This window comes from Sminthopsis crassicaudata, chromosome 4 (assembly GCF_048593235.1).
Source record: "Sminthopsis crassicaudata isolate SCR6 chromosome 4, ASM4859323v1, whole genome shotgun sequence".
NCBI lineage: Eukaryota > Metazoa > Chordata > Mammalia > Dasyuromorphia > Dasyuridae > Sminthopsis > Sminthopsis crassicaudata.
In genome coordinates, this window is record NC_133620.1 from 290,175,480 (window position 1) to 290,191,485 (window position 16,006).

The 16,006-nt window shown below is 40.9% G+C and overlaps 1 protein-coding gene and 1 long non-coding RNA gene across 2 annotated transcripts in view; one reads left to right on the forward strand and one right to left on the reverse strand.

Moving 5' to 3' along the window:
* Positions 1–15,184, reverse strand: part of ITPR3 (inositol 1,4,5-trisphosphate receptor type 3) — a 117,249-nt gene extending 102,065 nt beyond the window's left edge. The window contains exon 1 of the mRNA XM_074311250.1: positions 14,881–15,184. Coding sequence (XP_074167351.1) covers positions 14,881–14,969 — 89 coding nt within the window. The 5' untranslated portion in view covers positions 14,970–15,184. The remainder of the gene's footprint in view (positions 1–14,880) is intronic.
* The window catches only part of LOC141566564 (uncharacterized), a 41,730-nt gene continuing 39,873 nt past the window's right edge, over positions 14,150–16,006 (forward strand). The window contains exons 1-2 of the long non-coding RNA XR_012489352.1: positions 14,150–14,271; positions 14,540–14,603. This is a non-coding gene — a long non-coding RNA (uncharacterized LOC141566564). The remainder of the gene's footprint in view (positions 14,272–14,539; positions 14,604–16,006) is intronic.

A 16,006-nucleotide genomic window follows, 5' to 3' on the forward strand; every position in this document is an offset into this window, starting at 1 on the left:
TAAGCTCCCAGAGGGCAAAATCTGTTTCTCAGCTGATCTTTTTTATCTGCCTATATGACTATCAGAATGCTCTAAACACAGTAGGCTCTTAATAAACATTTGGTAAGTTGTCAGGCAGACAGACAAAGGCAGAAAGAGGAAAGAAGCATTTATTAAGCCCCTATTATGTGCCAAACACTATACCATGCCCATTCCATTTGATTCTTGTATCAGCTCTGGGAGGTAAGTGCTATTATGGGGTTACCCATTTACAGTTGAGGAAACTGAGGCAGACTTGCCAAAGTCTGAACTCAGATCTTCTTAACTCCAAGCCCTTAATTTATACTATCCAGCTGCCTCTGGAGAGGGTTTGAAGATGCTGCCAGAGACAGGATAAGATGGGGCTGACCAGTGGTAATTACTCCTCTGTTACTCTGTCCTGTGGAAGAATCCTATAATCTATGCCAAGACCTTAATTCAAGAGAGGAAAAAAAAGAAGGTATTATTTATACCCCCAAATCATGAGGTAATTTTCAGCAATCACTGTCTCAAAGAACTTAGACCTGCTCTGCCCAATGTGGATTTTGAGATTTAGCCTAAGAAAGGCAAAGAAGGTAAAGGAAGGGTAAGGAAGGCAATGGAAATTCCCATATGGGGTAGGATTGGGGGCTTCATTATTACCTTTGTCATCTCTGTCAGAAACAGAATAGACCTAACTGATTTAGGTTAGGCACAATGACACTCTTTAGGTTAGGCACTCTTACTTGTGGGAGATATCAGGACAATATAAAAATAACAGAGTATCAAAGAAGAAAAGGACCCAAATGTATACAAATATTTATAACATATTTTTAATGGGTGCAAAAAAATGGAAACCAAGAGAGTGGCCATCATCAGGGGAATGGTTGAACAAAATATGGTGTATGAATGCAACAGAATACTATTGTGCTGTTAAAAAAAAAAAAATCTACGAAAAAAACTACTTCAGAGAAATCTGAAAAGTCCTAAATGAATTAATGGAGACTAAAGTAAATAGAACCAGGAAAGCAATTTATATAATAATAACATTATAGAGAAAAGCAACTTTGAAAGACTTATTATTCAACATAATAAACAACCACAATTCCACATGATTGATGATAAAGTAAACTAACCATGTCCTGACAGAGAGGTGACGGATTTGGGTACTGAATGAATTTTTTTTTTTAACATAGTCAATGACTGAATTTGTATACTTGCATATTTGTTATGAGTTTATCTTTTTTTTTTTCTTTTTTTTTCCCCCCCTGAGACTGGGGTTAAGTGACTTGCCCAGGGTCACACAGCTAGGAAGTTTAAGTGTCTGAGACCAGATTTGAACTCTGGTCTTCCTGAATTCAAGGCTGGTGTTCTATCCACCGCGCCACCTAGCTGCCCCTCTTTCTTTTTTCAATAGGAAAAATGTGAGAAGAGGAGAAAATAGATTTTTATTAATTGAAAAAATAAAGCTAAATCTTTAAAAACATAGAGAGGCTGTGATATTCCTGTTTTTGGAACTTTTATGCTAAGGATTCCCTGGACATTCACTGAGAAATCTAGTGCCAAAGGTAAAAACCATGGGAAGGAAGTAAGAAGGACAGCACAAATCAAGTAAATAGCAGACATGATCGTGAAACAGCCTAATTTCAAATAAAGGCAAAATTAACCTTTATAACAGGTAAGGACAATTATTATAATTGTGATGGAAATTGCCATCCGCATACAGAGAGAAAACTATGGAGACTGTTATGCAGATCAAAGCACAGTATTTTCATTTTCTGGTTGTTTGTTTGCTTGTTTTTTTTCTTTCTCATGTTTTCCCCTTTTGTTCCAATTTTTCTTGCACAGCATACAAATATAGAAATATATTTAGAAGAATTGAATGATTAAGCTATATCAAATTGCTGGCTGTATTGGAGAGGTGGGAGAGGAGGAGAAAAGAAAAATTTGAAACACAAGGTTTTGCAAAGGTATAATGAAAACTATCTTTACAGGTATTTGGAAAAATAAAATACTATATAAAAAAACAAACAACAGGCAAGGGAAAAGGCTTAAAGGAACTCTCTTGGACAGAGAAATGTACTATAAATGAGAGTTAGGCTTTGGGATTGTGGTAGAAGAGGGATCAGCAAAACTATATTCATTATATAGAAGATTATATAAATGAAAGTCATTATTATCACAGAAGTATTAGTACTAATATGATCCTCAACTAAGAATGCTCAGATAAGTTTGGAGGAAAAATAGGAAGAGGGATACATAACACATACACCCTTCTTTTTTTTAGATTTATGGAATAAAACAAGCATTTTCCTAACATAGTATGATTTTTAAAAAAAACGATTGCATGCAACTGCAAAACTATTTCGTATAACTTGTTATTTCTTTTAAATATAGAATAAAGTTATCTTGTAAATGTCTTTTTTTTTTCTTTTTTCCTTTTTTTTTTCTTCCTTCTCCCCATTCTAGCCCTAGTGAATGGAACAGGTGCCCTTTTAAAAGCTTGCCATTCCAAATGATTGTGATTACATTGCTCATACAGTTAGTTCCAGGTAAAATTTCCATGACCTGTAGAAATTCCTCTTTTACACCAAGGTTCTAACTCAGGTCCCACTTCCTCTATGAAACTTTTCGTGACACGGGTGACTTTCTATGAATTTATACTTTGTACTTAACATATATTGTCTTGTATCAAAGTTACTTAACATATACTACCTTGTATCAAAGTGTACATGAGGTTTTAAGCTCCTTCTGAGGTGGCTAGGTGGTCAGAGATTCAGAAAGACCTGAATTCAAGTTCAGCATCAGATACTAACAACTCTGGTCAAATCATTTAATCTCTGCCTGCCTCAATTCCTCAACTGTAAAATGAGGATAATAATAGTATCTACTTCCCAGGATTGTTGTAAAAATTAAATGAAATATTAGTTCCTAGCACACAACAGTTGCTTAATAAATATTTGTTCCTTTTCTTGAGAGTGGAATTATTGTTTTTTCTGTTTCCTCTAAATCTAATCTCATGCCTAACCCCAACCTCAACTCACTTCAACTTGAATCACAAATCTAACCAAAATCCTCACCACAACCCTACTTTAATCTTAAAAATAACTCTGACCTTAACTTTATCCATCAGCATTTTACACTTTCTCTATGACCTAGGATGGGGAACCTAGCTGTTGTTCCCATTTTATAGATATGAATCCCAAGGTTCAAAGAGGTAAGAACATAACTAAAGACATCAGTGCAGCCGTGACCAGCCCCCACCATGATTTAGATTCCTCCTGTAAGACTCCATTTGCCTAAAATAAAACAACTGAGGTAAAACTTCACACCTATCATATTGATATAAAACAACAAGAAAAGATAATGATAAATGTTGGAGGGGATGTGGGAAATCTGGGATACTAATGCATTGTTAATAGAGTTGTGAAGTGATCCAGCTATTTTGAAAAGCAATTTGGGACTATGCCCAAAGAGGTATAAAACAGTGCATACCCTTTGATCCAACAGTGTAACTTACTGAGTCTATTCCAAAGATATCATAAAAAAGAGGAAAAGAACCACGTGCACAAAAATGTTTGTAGAGGTTCTTTTTGTAGTGGTAAGGAACTGAAATTGAATGGATGCCCATCAATTGAGATTTGAATGGCTGAATAAGTTATAGTATATGAATGTAATGGAAATTATTTTTCTATAAGAGATGATGATCAGGTTTGTAATGTTCAGGTTGGTTTTCTGGAGTTTTTGGAGCAGCCTTCCTTTCAGCAGATTAATCACCACAAGAATAGCCAGGGATAAAGTCCAAATTCTTTATTGTCTCCTTGCCTGGGGCCCAGGCTAGCTTGGTCTCTGTGGAGGAAATGCAGCCACCATGGTGGTGTGAAATGGAGTGAATCTGTCTCTGAGTCTCAGGGCTTGTGCTTCAGCCTCCAACCACCACAAAGGTGGGAAATGGAATGAATATGTCTCTGAGTTCACGCTGGCTAGGTTTGTCCCAGTTTATATGCTCTATTATAATTAGATCATTTACAGTATAAACCAATCATTATATCACTAGGGAACTATTATTTGTTGTAAGATTAAATCAATCATACTGAACTATCAATCAGCATGCTAAACTAGATAACCATTGTCTTAGCAATTCCACTTAGTTATCACCTTGTAAGAATCCTTGTTTCAAGCAGAGTTCTGGCCCATAACAGGTTGATTTCAGAAAAACCTGGAAAAATTTACATGAACTGATGCTAAGCAAAAGAGCAGAACCAGGAGAACATTCCACACAGTACCAGCAAGATTATGTGATGATCAACAATAATAAATTTAGCTCTTCTCAGAAACACAGTGATCCAAGACAATTCCAATAGACTTGGAATAGAAAATGCCATCTTCATTCAGAAGGAGAACTATGAAGACTGAATACAGATTGAACATACTACATTCACCATTTGTGCATGTTTGCTTTTTCTTTGTTATGGTTGTTCTCTTTTACAATATGATTAATGTGAAAATATGTTTAAAATGATTGTATATGTATATGTATATGACATATATAACCTATATAAAATTGTGTATTGTCTTAGGGAGGTGGCAGGGAAGAGAGGGAAAGAAAAAAAATTAGAACTCAAAATCTTACAAAAATGAATATTGAAAACTATTTCACATGAAATTATAAAAATAAAATACTACTGAGGGGGGAAAAAAACTCTATTTGCCCATCTTGGGCATGAACATTGGGACCTGAACCTGTCTTCATCCGTTCCCTTTCTCTCATTTTTGGCTCTTTCTACTTTCTCGTGCAGGTTCTAAATCTAGATTCCCATTCCACAGAAGAGAAGGGATGGGCAGGGGACAGATGGAGAATGGATGAATGGATAGAAAAAGGAATTTACTAAGCAAATAAGCAGGTGCCTGAGCTAAGGGTAGATAATCCCTGTGTTGAAATGACCCTAGGCTTGTATTTGTTTGTCCCAGGTGACTGACTGCCTCCTATATACTGCCCTCACATTAATCTTCCTAACCTAAACTACTTTCATCACAGCATAATCTAGCATAAAAATCCTCTAATGACTCTCTGCTGCTCAAGCAGCAGGACTAACCCTTCTGCCTTGGCTTTCAAGACCTGAACACCATCTGACACAAGATACTGAGACAACCAACTACTCCCCAATATCCATTCCATAGAAGAAGCAGCTGTGCCAAGTTTGGAATCAGAGTACCTTGGTTCTATAGCCACACCATTGGCTATGGGAATGACCTTTCCCTCGGCAGGACATGTACTAGATCCACTCAGGTCCTGGTCTGCCTTATGAACAGAATATGCTCACTTTTGCCTCATTCGTGATAACCTATTAAAAAAAAAAAAAAAATCCTGCCTCGGAAGGCTTTCCCTTCCTTCTGTCCTTTCAAATCCCCTGATTCCACACTTAGTCCAGAACTTCATCATCTTCATTAAGCCTTTCCTATGTATTCCAACTCTTAATTGATATGTCTTCTCTGAATACTACAATCTTTACCTATAGTCTGAATTACTTAATAACAACACCTGGCTTAAGCGCACTAGTCTTGCAGTAATAAACTCAGGTTTGAGTCATGTTTCCTATACTGTTCCTGTATGACCATAGAGTCAGTTTTTCTTAATATCATCTACAAAATAAGAAGACTTACACTGCTTATTTTATAGAATGCTTATGAGGAAAGTCCTTTGTAAACCTTAAAGTCTTATCTTGTAGTGGTAGTGCTGGTGATGGTGGTGGTGATGGTGAAGGTGATTCAGTTATTATTAGGTCTCTGTAACCCAATTTGGAGTGATTTGCCATTTCCTTCTTCAGCTTATTTTATAGATGAGGAAACTGAGGCAAACAGGGTTAAGTGAGTTGCCCTCAGTCACATGGTGAATAATTGAATTCAGGAAGTGCAATCTTCCTAATCCCAGACCTGGCATGCACCACTACCCATAAAAGCCCTTTGTAAGTGAGTTATTAATTAGACAATTATTCTCTAATTGTTTTTTAAGTGTTAGTCTTGTCTTCCTCACAAGTCTAGCATAGTTTTGGGCACAGTAGAGACTCAGTCCTTGATGAATTGTAGATTAAAATTTCCCCCCAGTCAATCAGTCATAAATTCTTATGCAAAAGAAAAGAGGGACCCAAAGTTCAACAAGCCACAAGTTTGATCTGCAAACCTAGACATTTTCAATTACAATCTACAGGCCACATGAATCGATCAACCCAGTTTTGCTGAAAGCTGCTAGCCCCAGGACAAGATCAAGGGATTGAGAGAGTGAAAAACCAACCCTAGGACGCAAGGGGAGAGGGCAGCCCCCTACAGGGGTTCTTCTTTTTGCTCTTTCCCAATGGTACTTCCATACCATCCCACTCTTATTCATTCTTTCTCAACCTGATAGTTAGCACTCAATGTACTGCAGTCATACCAAAGGTCTAGCATTACCTCCATTTTCCCCTAATTCCCTGACAAAGTGTCCCTGCTTCTCCATGCAGGATATCTCTACTCTCAACTTACACATGAAATGAAATCCACAGAGAATTGCTGAGGTGGGGGAGGGAAGGAGGAAGCCTGTATCTCTTTGCCTGTAAAGGCCTTAAGGGCTATTTAGACCACTATCACCTCTTGTTTTACTGCTAAGAGAACCAAGGTCCTCATGGGTTAAATGATTTACCCAATATCAAATGGACAGAAAGCAGAACAGATAGGATTTTAATCCAGGCTGTCTGACTCCAAACCTAATACTCTTTCTGCTCTACTATTGCTGCCTCTTAGCTGTAATGAGAAGTGTCAAATAATAAATGTGTTAGAAAGGAAGCCTAAGGACTTATCTAGGAAAATAAAACTATAATGACAATATCAATAATAATAATAATGAATTGATGTTTATATGTACTATTTTGAGGAAATTCCCCCAAAGTCCTCGGCTAAGTTAATCCAGATCCACCTTCACTCTAGGAATTTCCAGGGGAAGTAGGAATAGGAACAGAAGGGAGGAGAGAGAAGATATGGAGAAAGAAGAAAAGTAGAAAGGACAGAGAAACCAAGAGTGCCCTACCTCAATTATTCTCCTTTCCAAGAGAACTGCCTACCCCTAGGTGGTTCCAAAGGAAAAGTTGGCCCAGGCTGCCTCGACCCTACAGGGTTCCCAGCCTCCAAAAGTGGGAGGGATCATAAGAAACCTGTGGACTGACTGAACCATAAACAACTGCCATTAATATTTTGGACCTACATACTAGTAGCAAGATAAAGAATATGATTTTTTAAAGAATTGAAAATTAGTATCCTCCTAGAAAATGGGAATAGTCATATTTTTAGTATCTATAAACACAAGGTTACTGGAACAACTAAGTATTTCACATTTATGTAACACTTGAGGTTTTACAAAGTGTGGCGTAAATATTATTTTTCCTCAGTCCTGTATTATTATTTATCATCTCCATTTTAGGGATGAGGGAATCTGAGGGTCAGAAGAAAATTACTTGTCCAAGGACTAATAGCTGGTTGGTGGAAGTAGCAAAGGCAGCATTCAGAGCCTGGTGTTCTGACTTCAAATTTATTGCTTTTCCCACTATTTCTACATTTCTGCAAATGTTTATATATGTAAGGGTTTTTAAAGTACTAGAGATGGAACAGTATATAGAGCTTTGGCTTTAGAGTTAAAAATTTGGGTTCTAGGATACTAAGGGATATACCTGCCCTCCCAAATGTTTCATATTGAGCAGATATTCATTTCAATGGCATCTTAACAGTATTTCTCCTAAACGGGCTCTGATTAGGGCAGCAGTTAAGAGAACTAGCCATAATAGCTCAGCCACAGATAATTATCTAATTGTCCCCATAAATCTGCTCTTTCTCCCAATTTCACTATTTCTGTCTATGACACTACTATTTACTCCCAACCTTTTCTTTCAAAATTCTGGTATTATTTCACCTAACCAATCATCAACAAACATGTGCCAGATACTGGATTAAATATTGGAAATAGGAAGGGGAAAAAAGGAATGCTTTTGCATTCTAATGGGGGATAGATCATGCAAATAAAATATAAATGTGCTTATACAGATATATACAAGATATATATAGCATATTTGGGTAGAAAGTTCCCTTGAAGTGGAAGGCACTAGCAGCTAGCTGGACCTGAAAAGACTTCCCATAGCTCTCATTTCCAATCAGTTACTCAGTTGTTTTGACTGTACCTTGATAAGACCTCTAGCATCTTCCTTCTCTCTTTCCTCTTTCATCACCCTAGTATAGGCTCTTGTGGCCATCAACAGCCTTCTCACAGGCCTTCCTGCCTCCACTCTCTACCTCTTCCAACCCATCTTTCATACTGCTGCCAAAATCATCTTCCTGATTCACATAGATTTCATAGACTATCAGAGCTAAAAGGGATCTGAAATCTAAGGAGATGAAAGGATTTAGTCATAGTCACAAAGTTAGTTAAAAGGCAGCCACAAATTAAGCAGATGAATTATCAGTGGAGAAAAGAGGAAACTCCATCCAATGCTAGAATAAAAAGAATAGAGTCTAAATTCCAACAATCCTTCCATCCCATGATCTCTCCTTCATTTGAGCTCCTATACCACACTGAGCATTTAATGTGCATTTACCGCTTTATAACATCACCCACAGATGTTTATGTGCGTGCATCTATTCCTGGAGGATGAGATTTTAATTTTTGTCTTTGTATACCTAGTACTTTAGCATCATACTTCCCACAAAATTTGTTAATTCATTGGTCTCTCCAGCCACTGGACCATAACACAAATAATTGTCCTTCCTTTATTGCCCATACCTCAATAACATATAAGTCTGTTCAAGCCTTCAAAACATTTCATTTGAACTCCCACTTCCTAAGATCACAGGATCATAGAGTGATAACTGAAAGGGACAGGTTTGCCTCTGTCTTCCCCTACTGAAAAATCTGTTCTCTTGTTAAATAAACACTTGTTAGCCTGCCATTTAGAGCAGGATTTAGAGCAAGACCCAACCTTCCTGTCCACATTTGCTTCCCATGATTTCCCTTCCCATCTTAGAATATTTTGTTCCTTCAAGATTCAGTTCAATTGTCACTCCATATAAGAAACTTTTTCCTGTTCCTTCTGATACTCCTCATTGCCTGGTGTTGTCTCTTCCAATTATCTTGCATGTACTTATCAACCTATATATCATTTCCCTCAAGAGAACATATGCACCTTGACGGCAAGGATTGTTTTTCATTTTTGTTGTCTAATCCACAGCTTGTATCACAATGACATACATAGCAAACATTTAATAAATGTGAGTTACCTAACACATCTTTACACTCTGTAAGGTGAATTTATCTAGAGGTAAGACATGCGTTCTTGAATTCCTCTTTAAGGACTCTCTGGCTTGGTAAAAACTATCAGAACTTGCCAGGTCCCAACCTTAATATCTAATATGAAGGCTATGAGTTAAGTCTAGAGTGACCTATGAGAAAAAACCAAAGGTGTAATAGTAGGCAATAAATCCCACTATGTGCCAGGCACGGTGCTAAACACTTAGGGATACCAAAAGAGGCAAAAGACAGTCCCAGCTTACAACCCAAAGGAAACATGTATGGTCATTAGAATGACCTACTTAACAATCTAATGGAGACATATGTAGTCATTAGAATGAGGTAGCTGGGAAATGGGTGTGATAGGCAAGAATCCTCCTCCCACATGCATTCTCCAAAGGAAGGACAGAAAAAGTCTTTCCTTGGGTCCTCTCCTTCCTCCATTCAAGTCCAGTGGCAGAATTTAGCCTGTTTCCTTATTGTCCAGCCATAGGATATGTCCAACCTCTTCTGGAGGCACTTTCTATCACCAATACCCTGTGATCTCAGCTCCACCAGCCTCTTCCTGTGCCCTGTTCTATATATGCAGCTCAATAGCTGCAGGACCAGCCTAGGCCAGACTGTGGAATTCTTGAGTCCTTGAGTCAGGAGCCAAAAGGAAGACACTTCTGGCTTTCTTCTCTTTCTCCACAGTCTGGTTGGGACAGGCAAAGACTGGCTTTCTGAATAGTCAGGAACTTTCTTCTTCTCCCTCTAAATCTGTCCCCTAAGACTTCTCCATGGCATAAGGAGGTATTGAAATGGGCCAATGTAGTGCCCAAAGGGTCAAAAGACCCCAGAGGATGAAGAGGAAGGAGTAAAGAAAAAATTAAGGAATTGCAAAAAGAAGCTGAGGCCCAACTTACAAAGAAAGTCCATCTCTAAGATCCAGAAATAATAGTTCATAGCCTGAGATTTGGAAGGGTCCACATAGAAATGGTCATCTATTCTAAGTCCCTTTACAGTGAGGAAAGTAAAGTGCAGAGAGAGGTTAAGTGATTGCCTTTGGTTACATAGTGAATGACAAAGCCAGAATTGAACCCAATGTCTCTAACTCCAAATCTAGTCTTCTTTCAATCCCTCTAAAGATGGCCAGGAAGTTCACCCATATAGGCTCCCTCTGGTTTTTCTCCATCAAGTCAGAGATAAGGTGACTCCTTTGGGTTTTAAAACCTCCAGGAGATAGAACAAGAACCCCTCCCCCCACTCCCAGGAGTCAGAATTATACAAAGCCACCAATGGCAACCCTTTTTGATCTCTTTCTTCCTGATTGCTTTAATCTCTGCAGCTCCTCTGGTCTTGTATTGTTGCTATCAAGATTGGGATTGCATTTTCTAGCTACCCAAGGGTAAAAAGGGCTGGAGGAGTAGGCAGGTGCTTTGGTCCCATTCAGTTTCTCTCACCCTTCAGAAGTAAGCATGTTTGTTTCCCCGGAAGCTCTCTACTACCCATTAGCAGGATCCCGTTCCTCCTGGTCCAGCTATTCCCATGAGTCCCTATTCCCCCCTTTCTCTTCTCCTTGTCACTGAGTTAATGTACCATCTTTGACAGGCACTCTAATTAACCAGAGAAGTAGGACCCCTTCAGCTGGGGTGGTAATGATGGTGAGGAAATGGGAGGAAAACAAGGCCTGGCTGTGAAGAAAGAGCACTAGACATTTCCAGGCTCTTTTTAGAGAGTTCTGACCAACCCACACCTACCCTTGACCTCAAGTACAATGGAAAAGACACCAGACTTGGAGTCAGGAGCTGGGTTCATATTCTGTAGCTATAGCTTATCTCTTGGTCTGTCTCATCTGCAAAATGAGGTCAGACTCAGTGAGTCCTAAGGTACTATGATCCTTCTCAGCTGAAATACTCAATACAGAGTGTCTGAGCTCAATGCTAGGCACAGAGTAATTACAGATGACAGAGTAAGAGATGTCACCTACTTCTACTCAGAGGACAGAATAGTTAACTCCTTTTCTTCTGCTTTTCCCTCTTTCTCTCCCTTTCTCCTCCACCCCTGTATCTTTCTATCACTGTGTCCCTTTTCTCTCCTTGTTTCCATCTCGTCTTCTAGTCTGTTTCATCTTGCTCTGTAAAATATACATGATTTCCAGTTCTTTTCCTCATGAGGCTAACAGACCTTAGCTAGGAAAAACATTTTATTTTATTCCTATATTCGATTTCCTTTGTAATCATAATTTTTTAAAGATAACTGAGGTTAAGTGACTAAACCAAGGTCCTCCTGATTCTAGGATCAGTGTTCTATCCACTGTGTTACCTAGTTGCCCAATCCTAAAAAGTTTCACCAGGCTATCAGAGGCACAGAAAAGATTAAGAACCTCTAATCTAGTATAAAAAACATTGGTCTTAGAAGTCCTGGAACTCAGTTTCTTCATCTATAGAATGGGAATAAAAATACTTGCACCATATACCTCATGGAGCAGTTGGAAAAGGAGTATCTCGTAAACTATTTTAACAACACTGTAAAGACAAAGAACTATGAAAAACAATAACTTTAATCAATGCAATAACTAACCAAAGGATCAGTGATGAAGCATGCTATCCTCCTCCTGACAGATAGATGATGGATTCATGACACAGAATAAAATATACATTTTTAGACATAAAGAGAATTTTTTTAGCTTGACTATCCATGTTCATAAAATGTTTTTAAAAATTAATAAACATACTACTGTGAGCTCTTATCATTAAGAAATATTTAATGAGCATCAACTACGAATACTATTCTAGGATAGGCCCAGGATCCAGTAGCCACATGAAATATAACTGTGAAGGTAGGGAAAACCATCTCTCCCAAAGATTTTAGCATCACCGGTTCTGAATTGGAAAAGACTGTGAAGTATGAAAATATGTTCAAAAGACTCACATATGTTTAATTATATCTGATTTCTTGCTTTCTAGGGGAGGGAGGAGGGGAAGGGGGGAGAAAATTTTGGAAGACAAAGTTTTGCAAAGGTGAATGTTGCATGTATTTGGAAAACTAAAAAAAAAAGAAAAGAAAAGAAAAGATGTGAAGGCCATCTAGTCCAGTGGCAGCAAACTCAAATAGACCCAGAAGCAATTAAATTTTACAGGCTGATTTAGAGAACCATACTAACACTAAATACATTTTATGGTATTTTATTATTTTTTTAAAATATTTCCTAATTACATTTTAATCTGGTTTCAGGCATTACTCAGGAGTATTGGGGGTTGCATCCAGCCCAGGACCCCATGTTAGAAGCATCTAATCTAATTCAATTTCCTCTTCTTACAGTTGTAGAAAATATGGATTTATGAGGTTTAGTGATCTATCCACAATTAAGAAATGGTAAAATCAGGATTCTAAATCCAGCATTGTTCCCTGCTTTCTCCCATCCATTCCCAGCAAATGGTTTTAGATAAGACCTGAGCCTAGAATATACCCTTTTCCTCCCGTTTTCATGCTCCAGTCCTGGTGGATGATCAGATGGTTACCAGCCTTTCCCCCAAGGCCTCCTTTCAGGAGTTCCACTTTGTTGTAAGGATTCCATAGAAAGGAACTCTCTAAAGAGGAGGATGGAGGAGGAAAGCAAGGAAAGGGGGGCCTACGTATAAATTTTTTGCTTAATAAATGTTTGTTGATTTGTTGAATAATCCTCTTCATTCTCTTTTTTTCTTCACTATGGGTACAGGTGGAACTACAGAGGTAAATCAGGGAAAGGGTAGGGTAGTGTCTTTGCCTAACAAATAAGACATTAGGAGATATTCTATCTTTTTTAGGGGGAGGGAGGAGGCAAAGTAGAGCAGGTATTTATAAAAAGGGATAATTTCCAAATAGACAGTGTATCTCTCTATAGAAAGAACTGAAAATGGAGTTTGAATATGGGAAGTGGGAACTACCAACGGTGGAGTGGGTATTAGGCTGAGTGTCTGCTCACACCATCATAAGCTCAAAGCTGGAAAGGACCTTAGAGGTCATCTTGTCCAACCGCATCATTTGACAGATAAGGTAAGATAAGATAGGATTTCATAGAGTCTCTGGGCAAGTGTGAATGTGTGGACCATGTTTCTGGGGAAGGTGGGAAGGGGGAGATGTACACAAAGGGGCAATAAAATTTAGAACTAGAAGAGATACAGAGGCCATTTAGTCCAAATTCCTTATGTTTTAGAAGTTGTGACTTGCTCACATTTACAAGGGGAGAAAATTTCAGAGGTAGGATTCAAAGCTAGCTCAGGTGATGGCAAATCTGATAGATTTTATCACCAATCCAAGGAGATGTGCTCCTTCAAAAACCTTGATGCCTAGTCATTAATGCCCCTGGCAAATAAAGCAAATTCTTGTACTCCCTCTCATTACTTCTAAGTTCTGGAATTCTCTCCCTCTCCCCTCTCTTCTCTCTCCCTCCCCCCTTCTCTCCCTCTTTTTTCTCCCCCTCTTCCCTCTCCCTCCCTCCCTTTCCTCTCCTTCTCTCTCTCATTATGTTTTTCTCTTCCTCTCCTCTCTCTACTCCCTTTTCCCTTCCTTCCCCTCCTCTCTCTTCTCCTCTCCCTTCTCATCCCCTTTCTTTCCCTCTTCTCTCTCCCCTCCCCCCAGCCCTTGCTTCCCAGGTAATAAGTAGATACAGGTGTTTACCCACCTCGATCCCTAGAGGATTGAAGTACAGAATTAATTAATGTTGGTAAAATATGCAGTGAGCCCCAGGGGGTGGGGACCTTGAGGCGCCAGGTGAGTGCTAGACTTGTTGACAGACTCTGCCGGACTGAGAGGAGGGGCTTGGGGGAGAAAGAAGGCTGGGGAGGGAGTGGGGTAGGGAATAGAATCAGCTAGTTCTCGCTTATGGAGGGGAGGAGTACCATAATTTCAGTATAAAAAATTCTAGGAAAGAGGAAGAGAAAAGGTGCCCATTTGGATGCCCCAGTGGCGGGCACTGAATAAAAGAATTTTACAGTTTGATCCAAAAGGTAGGAATTCAAGGAAAAAGATGCTGGGCTAAGAGCCCGAGTGTGGTGAACACACAGGTCTGTCTGTGCTGCCCTACGAACGTCAAGAATCCAGAGAGTCCTTACATCCTTATTCCAATCTAAAACCATAACACTCTCCTCTCTGGGACCCCCGATCCACTCTTCCCTCCCCCAGCAGCCCAATCCTTCAGGTTCACACCTGGGAACGGAATGGGGGTGGGGCTTAGGAAAAAGGACTCAATTTCTTCCCCTTTACCTCCTCCAGCAGGAGAAAGGGAAACCAAGAAGAGCAGGGAGCCAAGACTCTTCAGGAGAGCAAGACGAGGAAAAAGGTAACTTGGGCGAGAGACAACCAGCCAGCCCTGTCAGGGCCCTCGCCTCCTACCTTAGCAAACATTCACTTCCTTTCTCAAAGAAAAATATGCAAGCATTTCCACCTCCCCCATTTTGTCCCAACAAATCGGAGGTAGCTGTCTTCGAGTTCCGAGCAGCCTAGAACTATAAATCGGTGGGTGTGGGGAAGGAGAGGTCCTGCCCACAACTAGGGCAAGGGGGGACCCGCTAGCCCTCACCTTCCCTCTGACCAACCCCACACATGTACACACTCACCCTAGGGTACTGATGAAACCATTGACTGAGCCCTCGGCGTACAGGGAGACGATGTCCCCGATGTGGAGGAAACTGGACATTTCGTTCATGGCTGCAGGCGGGTGTGCAGCTCGGGCACCCGAGGGGGTGGAGGAAAAGAAGGAGCCCCCAACAGCGCAATCAGCTGTTGCCAGGGTGGGCTGGTTTGACAGCAGCGCTGCTGAGGGGAGGGACGCGTTTGTCCCTAGAAGGCTGCCCCGCCGTCTTCGCGCGCCCTACAGCACGACCGCAGAGCCCAGCTACTGCCCGCCGGGGTAGCTACCTGCTATGGAGGGAGAGCAGGAAGTCTGGGGCCGCCACACACACATGCAAATCCAACTCCGGGAGGCGGGGAGGCCACACCCCGGTTCACCCCACACCCCCCTCTCCCGGACTGGGGCCAGTAGGGCTGCGCCCAAGTCTAGGCGAAGCGAAGTGGAGGGACGGGAAACCTACTCCCCAATCACCCGAGCAGGGAAGGGACCGGGACTTGGCGTGTCCCCCCTCCCAATCACCCAGGGCCTCCTGCCTAGATCCGAGGCAACAGCCCGGGGATGGTAGCCTAGATGCTGGGGTAAGGCGGAGGAAGGGAAGGAGTTGAAGGGAACTGAAAATTCCCGGGCTAAACGCGCTACCAAAGCTTTCCCGAATCCAGCCGCCCTATCCGGAGCGCATCCACCCCGCTGCGCCTCAGAGTGGTGTAAACCTTCCTCCAGCCTCTAGAGCTGATTCAGATTCCCAGCTGTGGAAAGACAGCACCGTTCCCTAAACCCACATTCACGAGGCGGGGGTGGGAGAGCGGGAGAACGGCGGTGACTAACCAGGGTGGGGGCAGAAAGCACTTTCTCCTGCTTCGAGCAGCGGTCTGGGGGAGCCACAAGACTCCAGAGGTGGAAAGAAGTCAACATACCCCGCTACCAGTTTCTACTCTTCCCTTCTCATTTTGTTTCTCGCGCCCAAGAGGGTACAGGGTTCTCCTATTTCAGGACAGCCCCAGGACTGCTTGGAACGCTCTCCCTTCTCCCGCTCCCAGCCCAGCTCTCTCCCGCACCACCCCATTGGGTAGCGCGCACTGGCCGGCCCCTATAAATCACCTCATTCGGTAAAA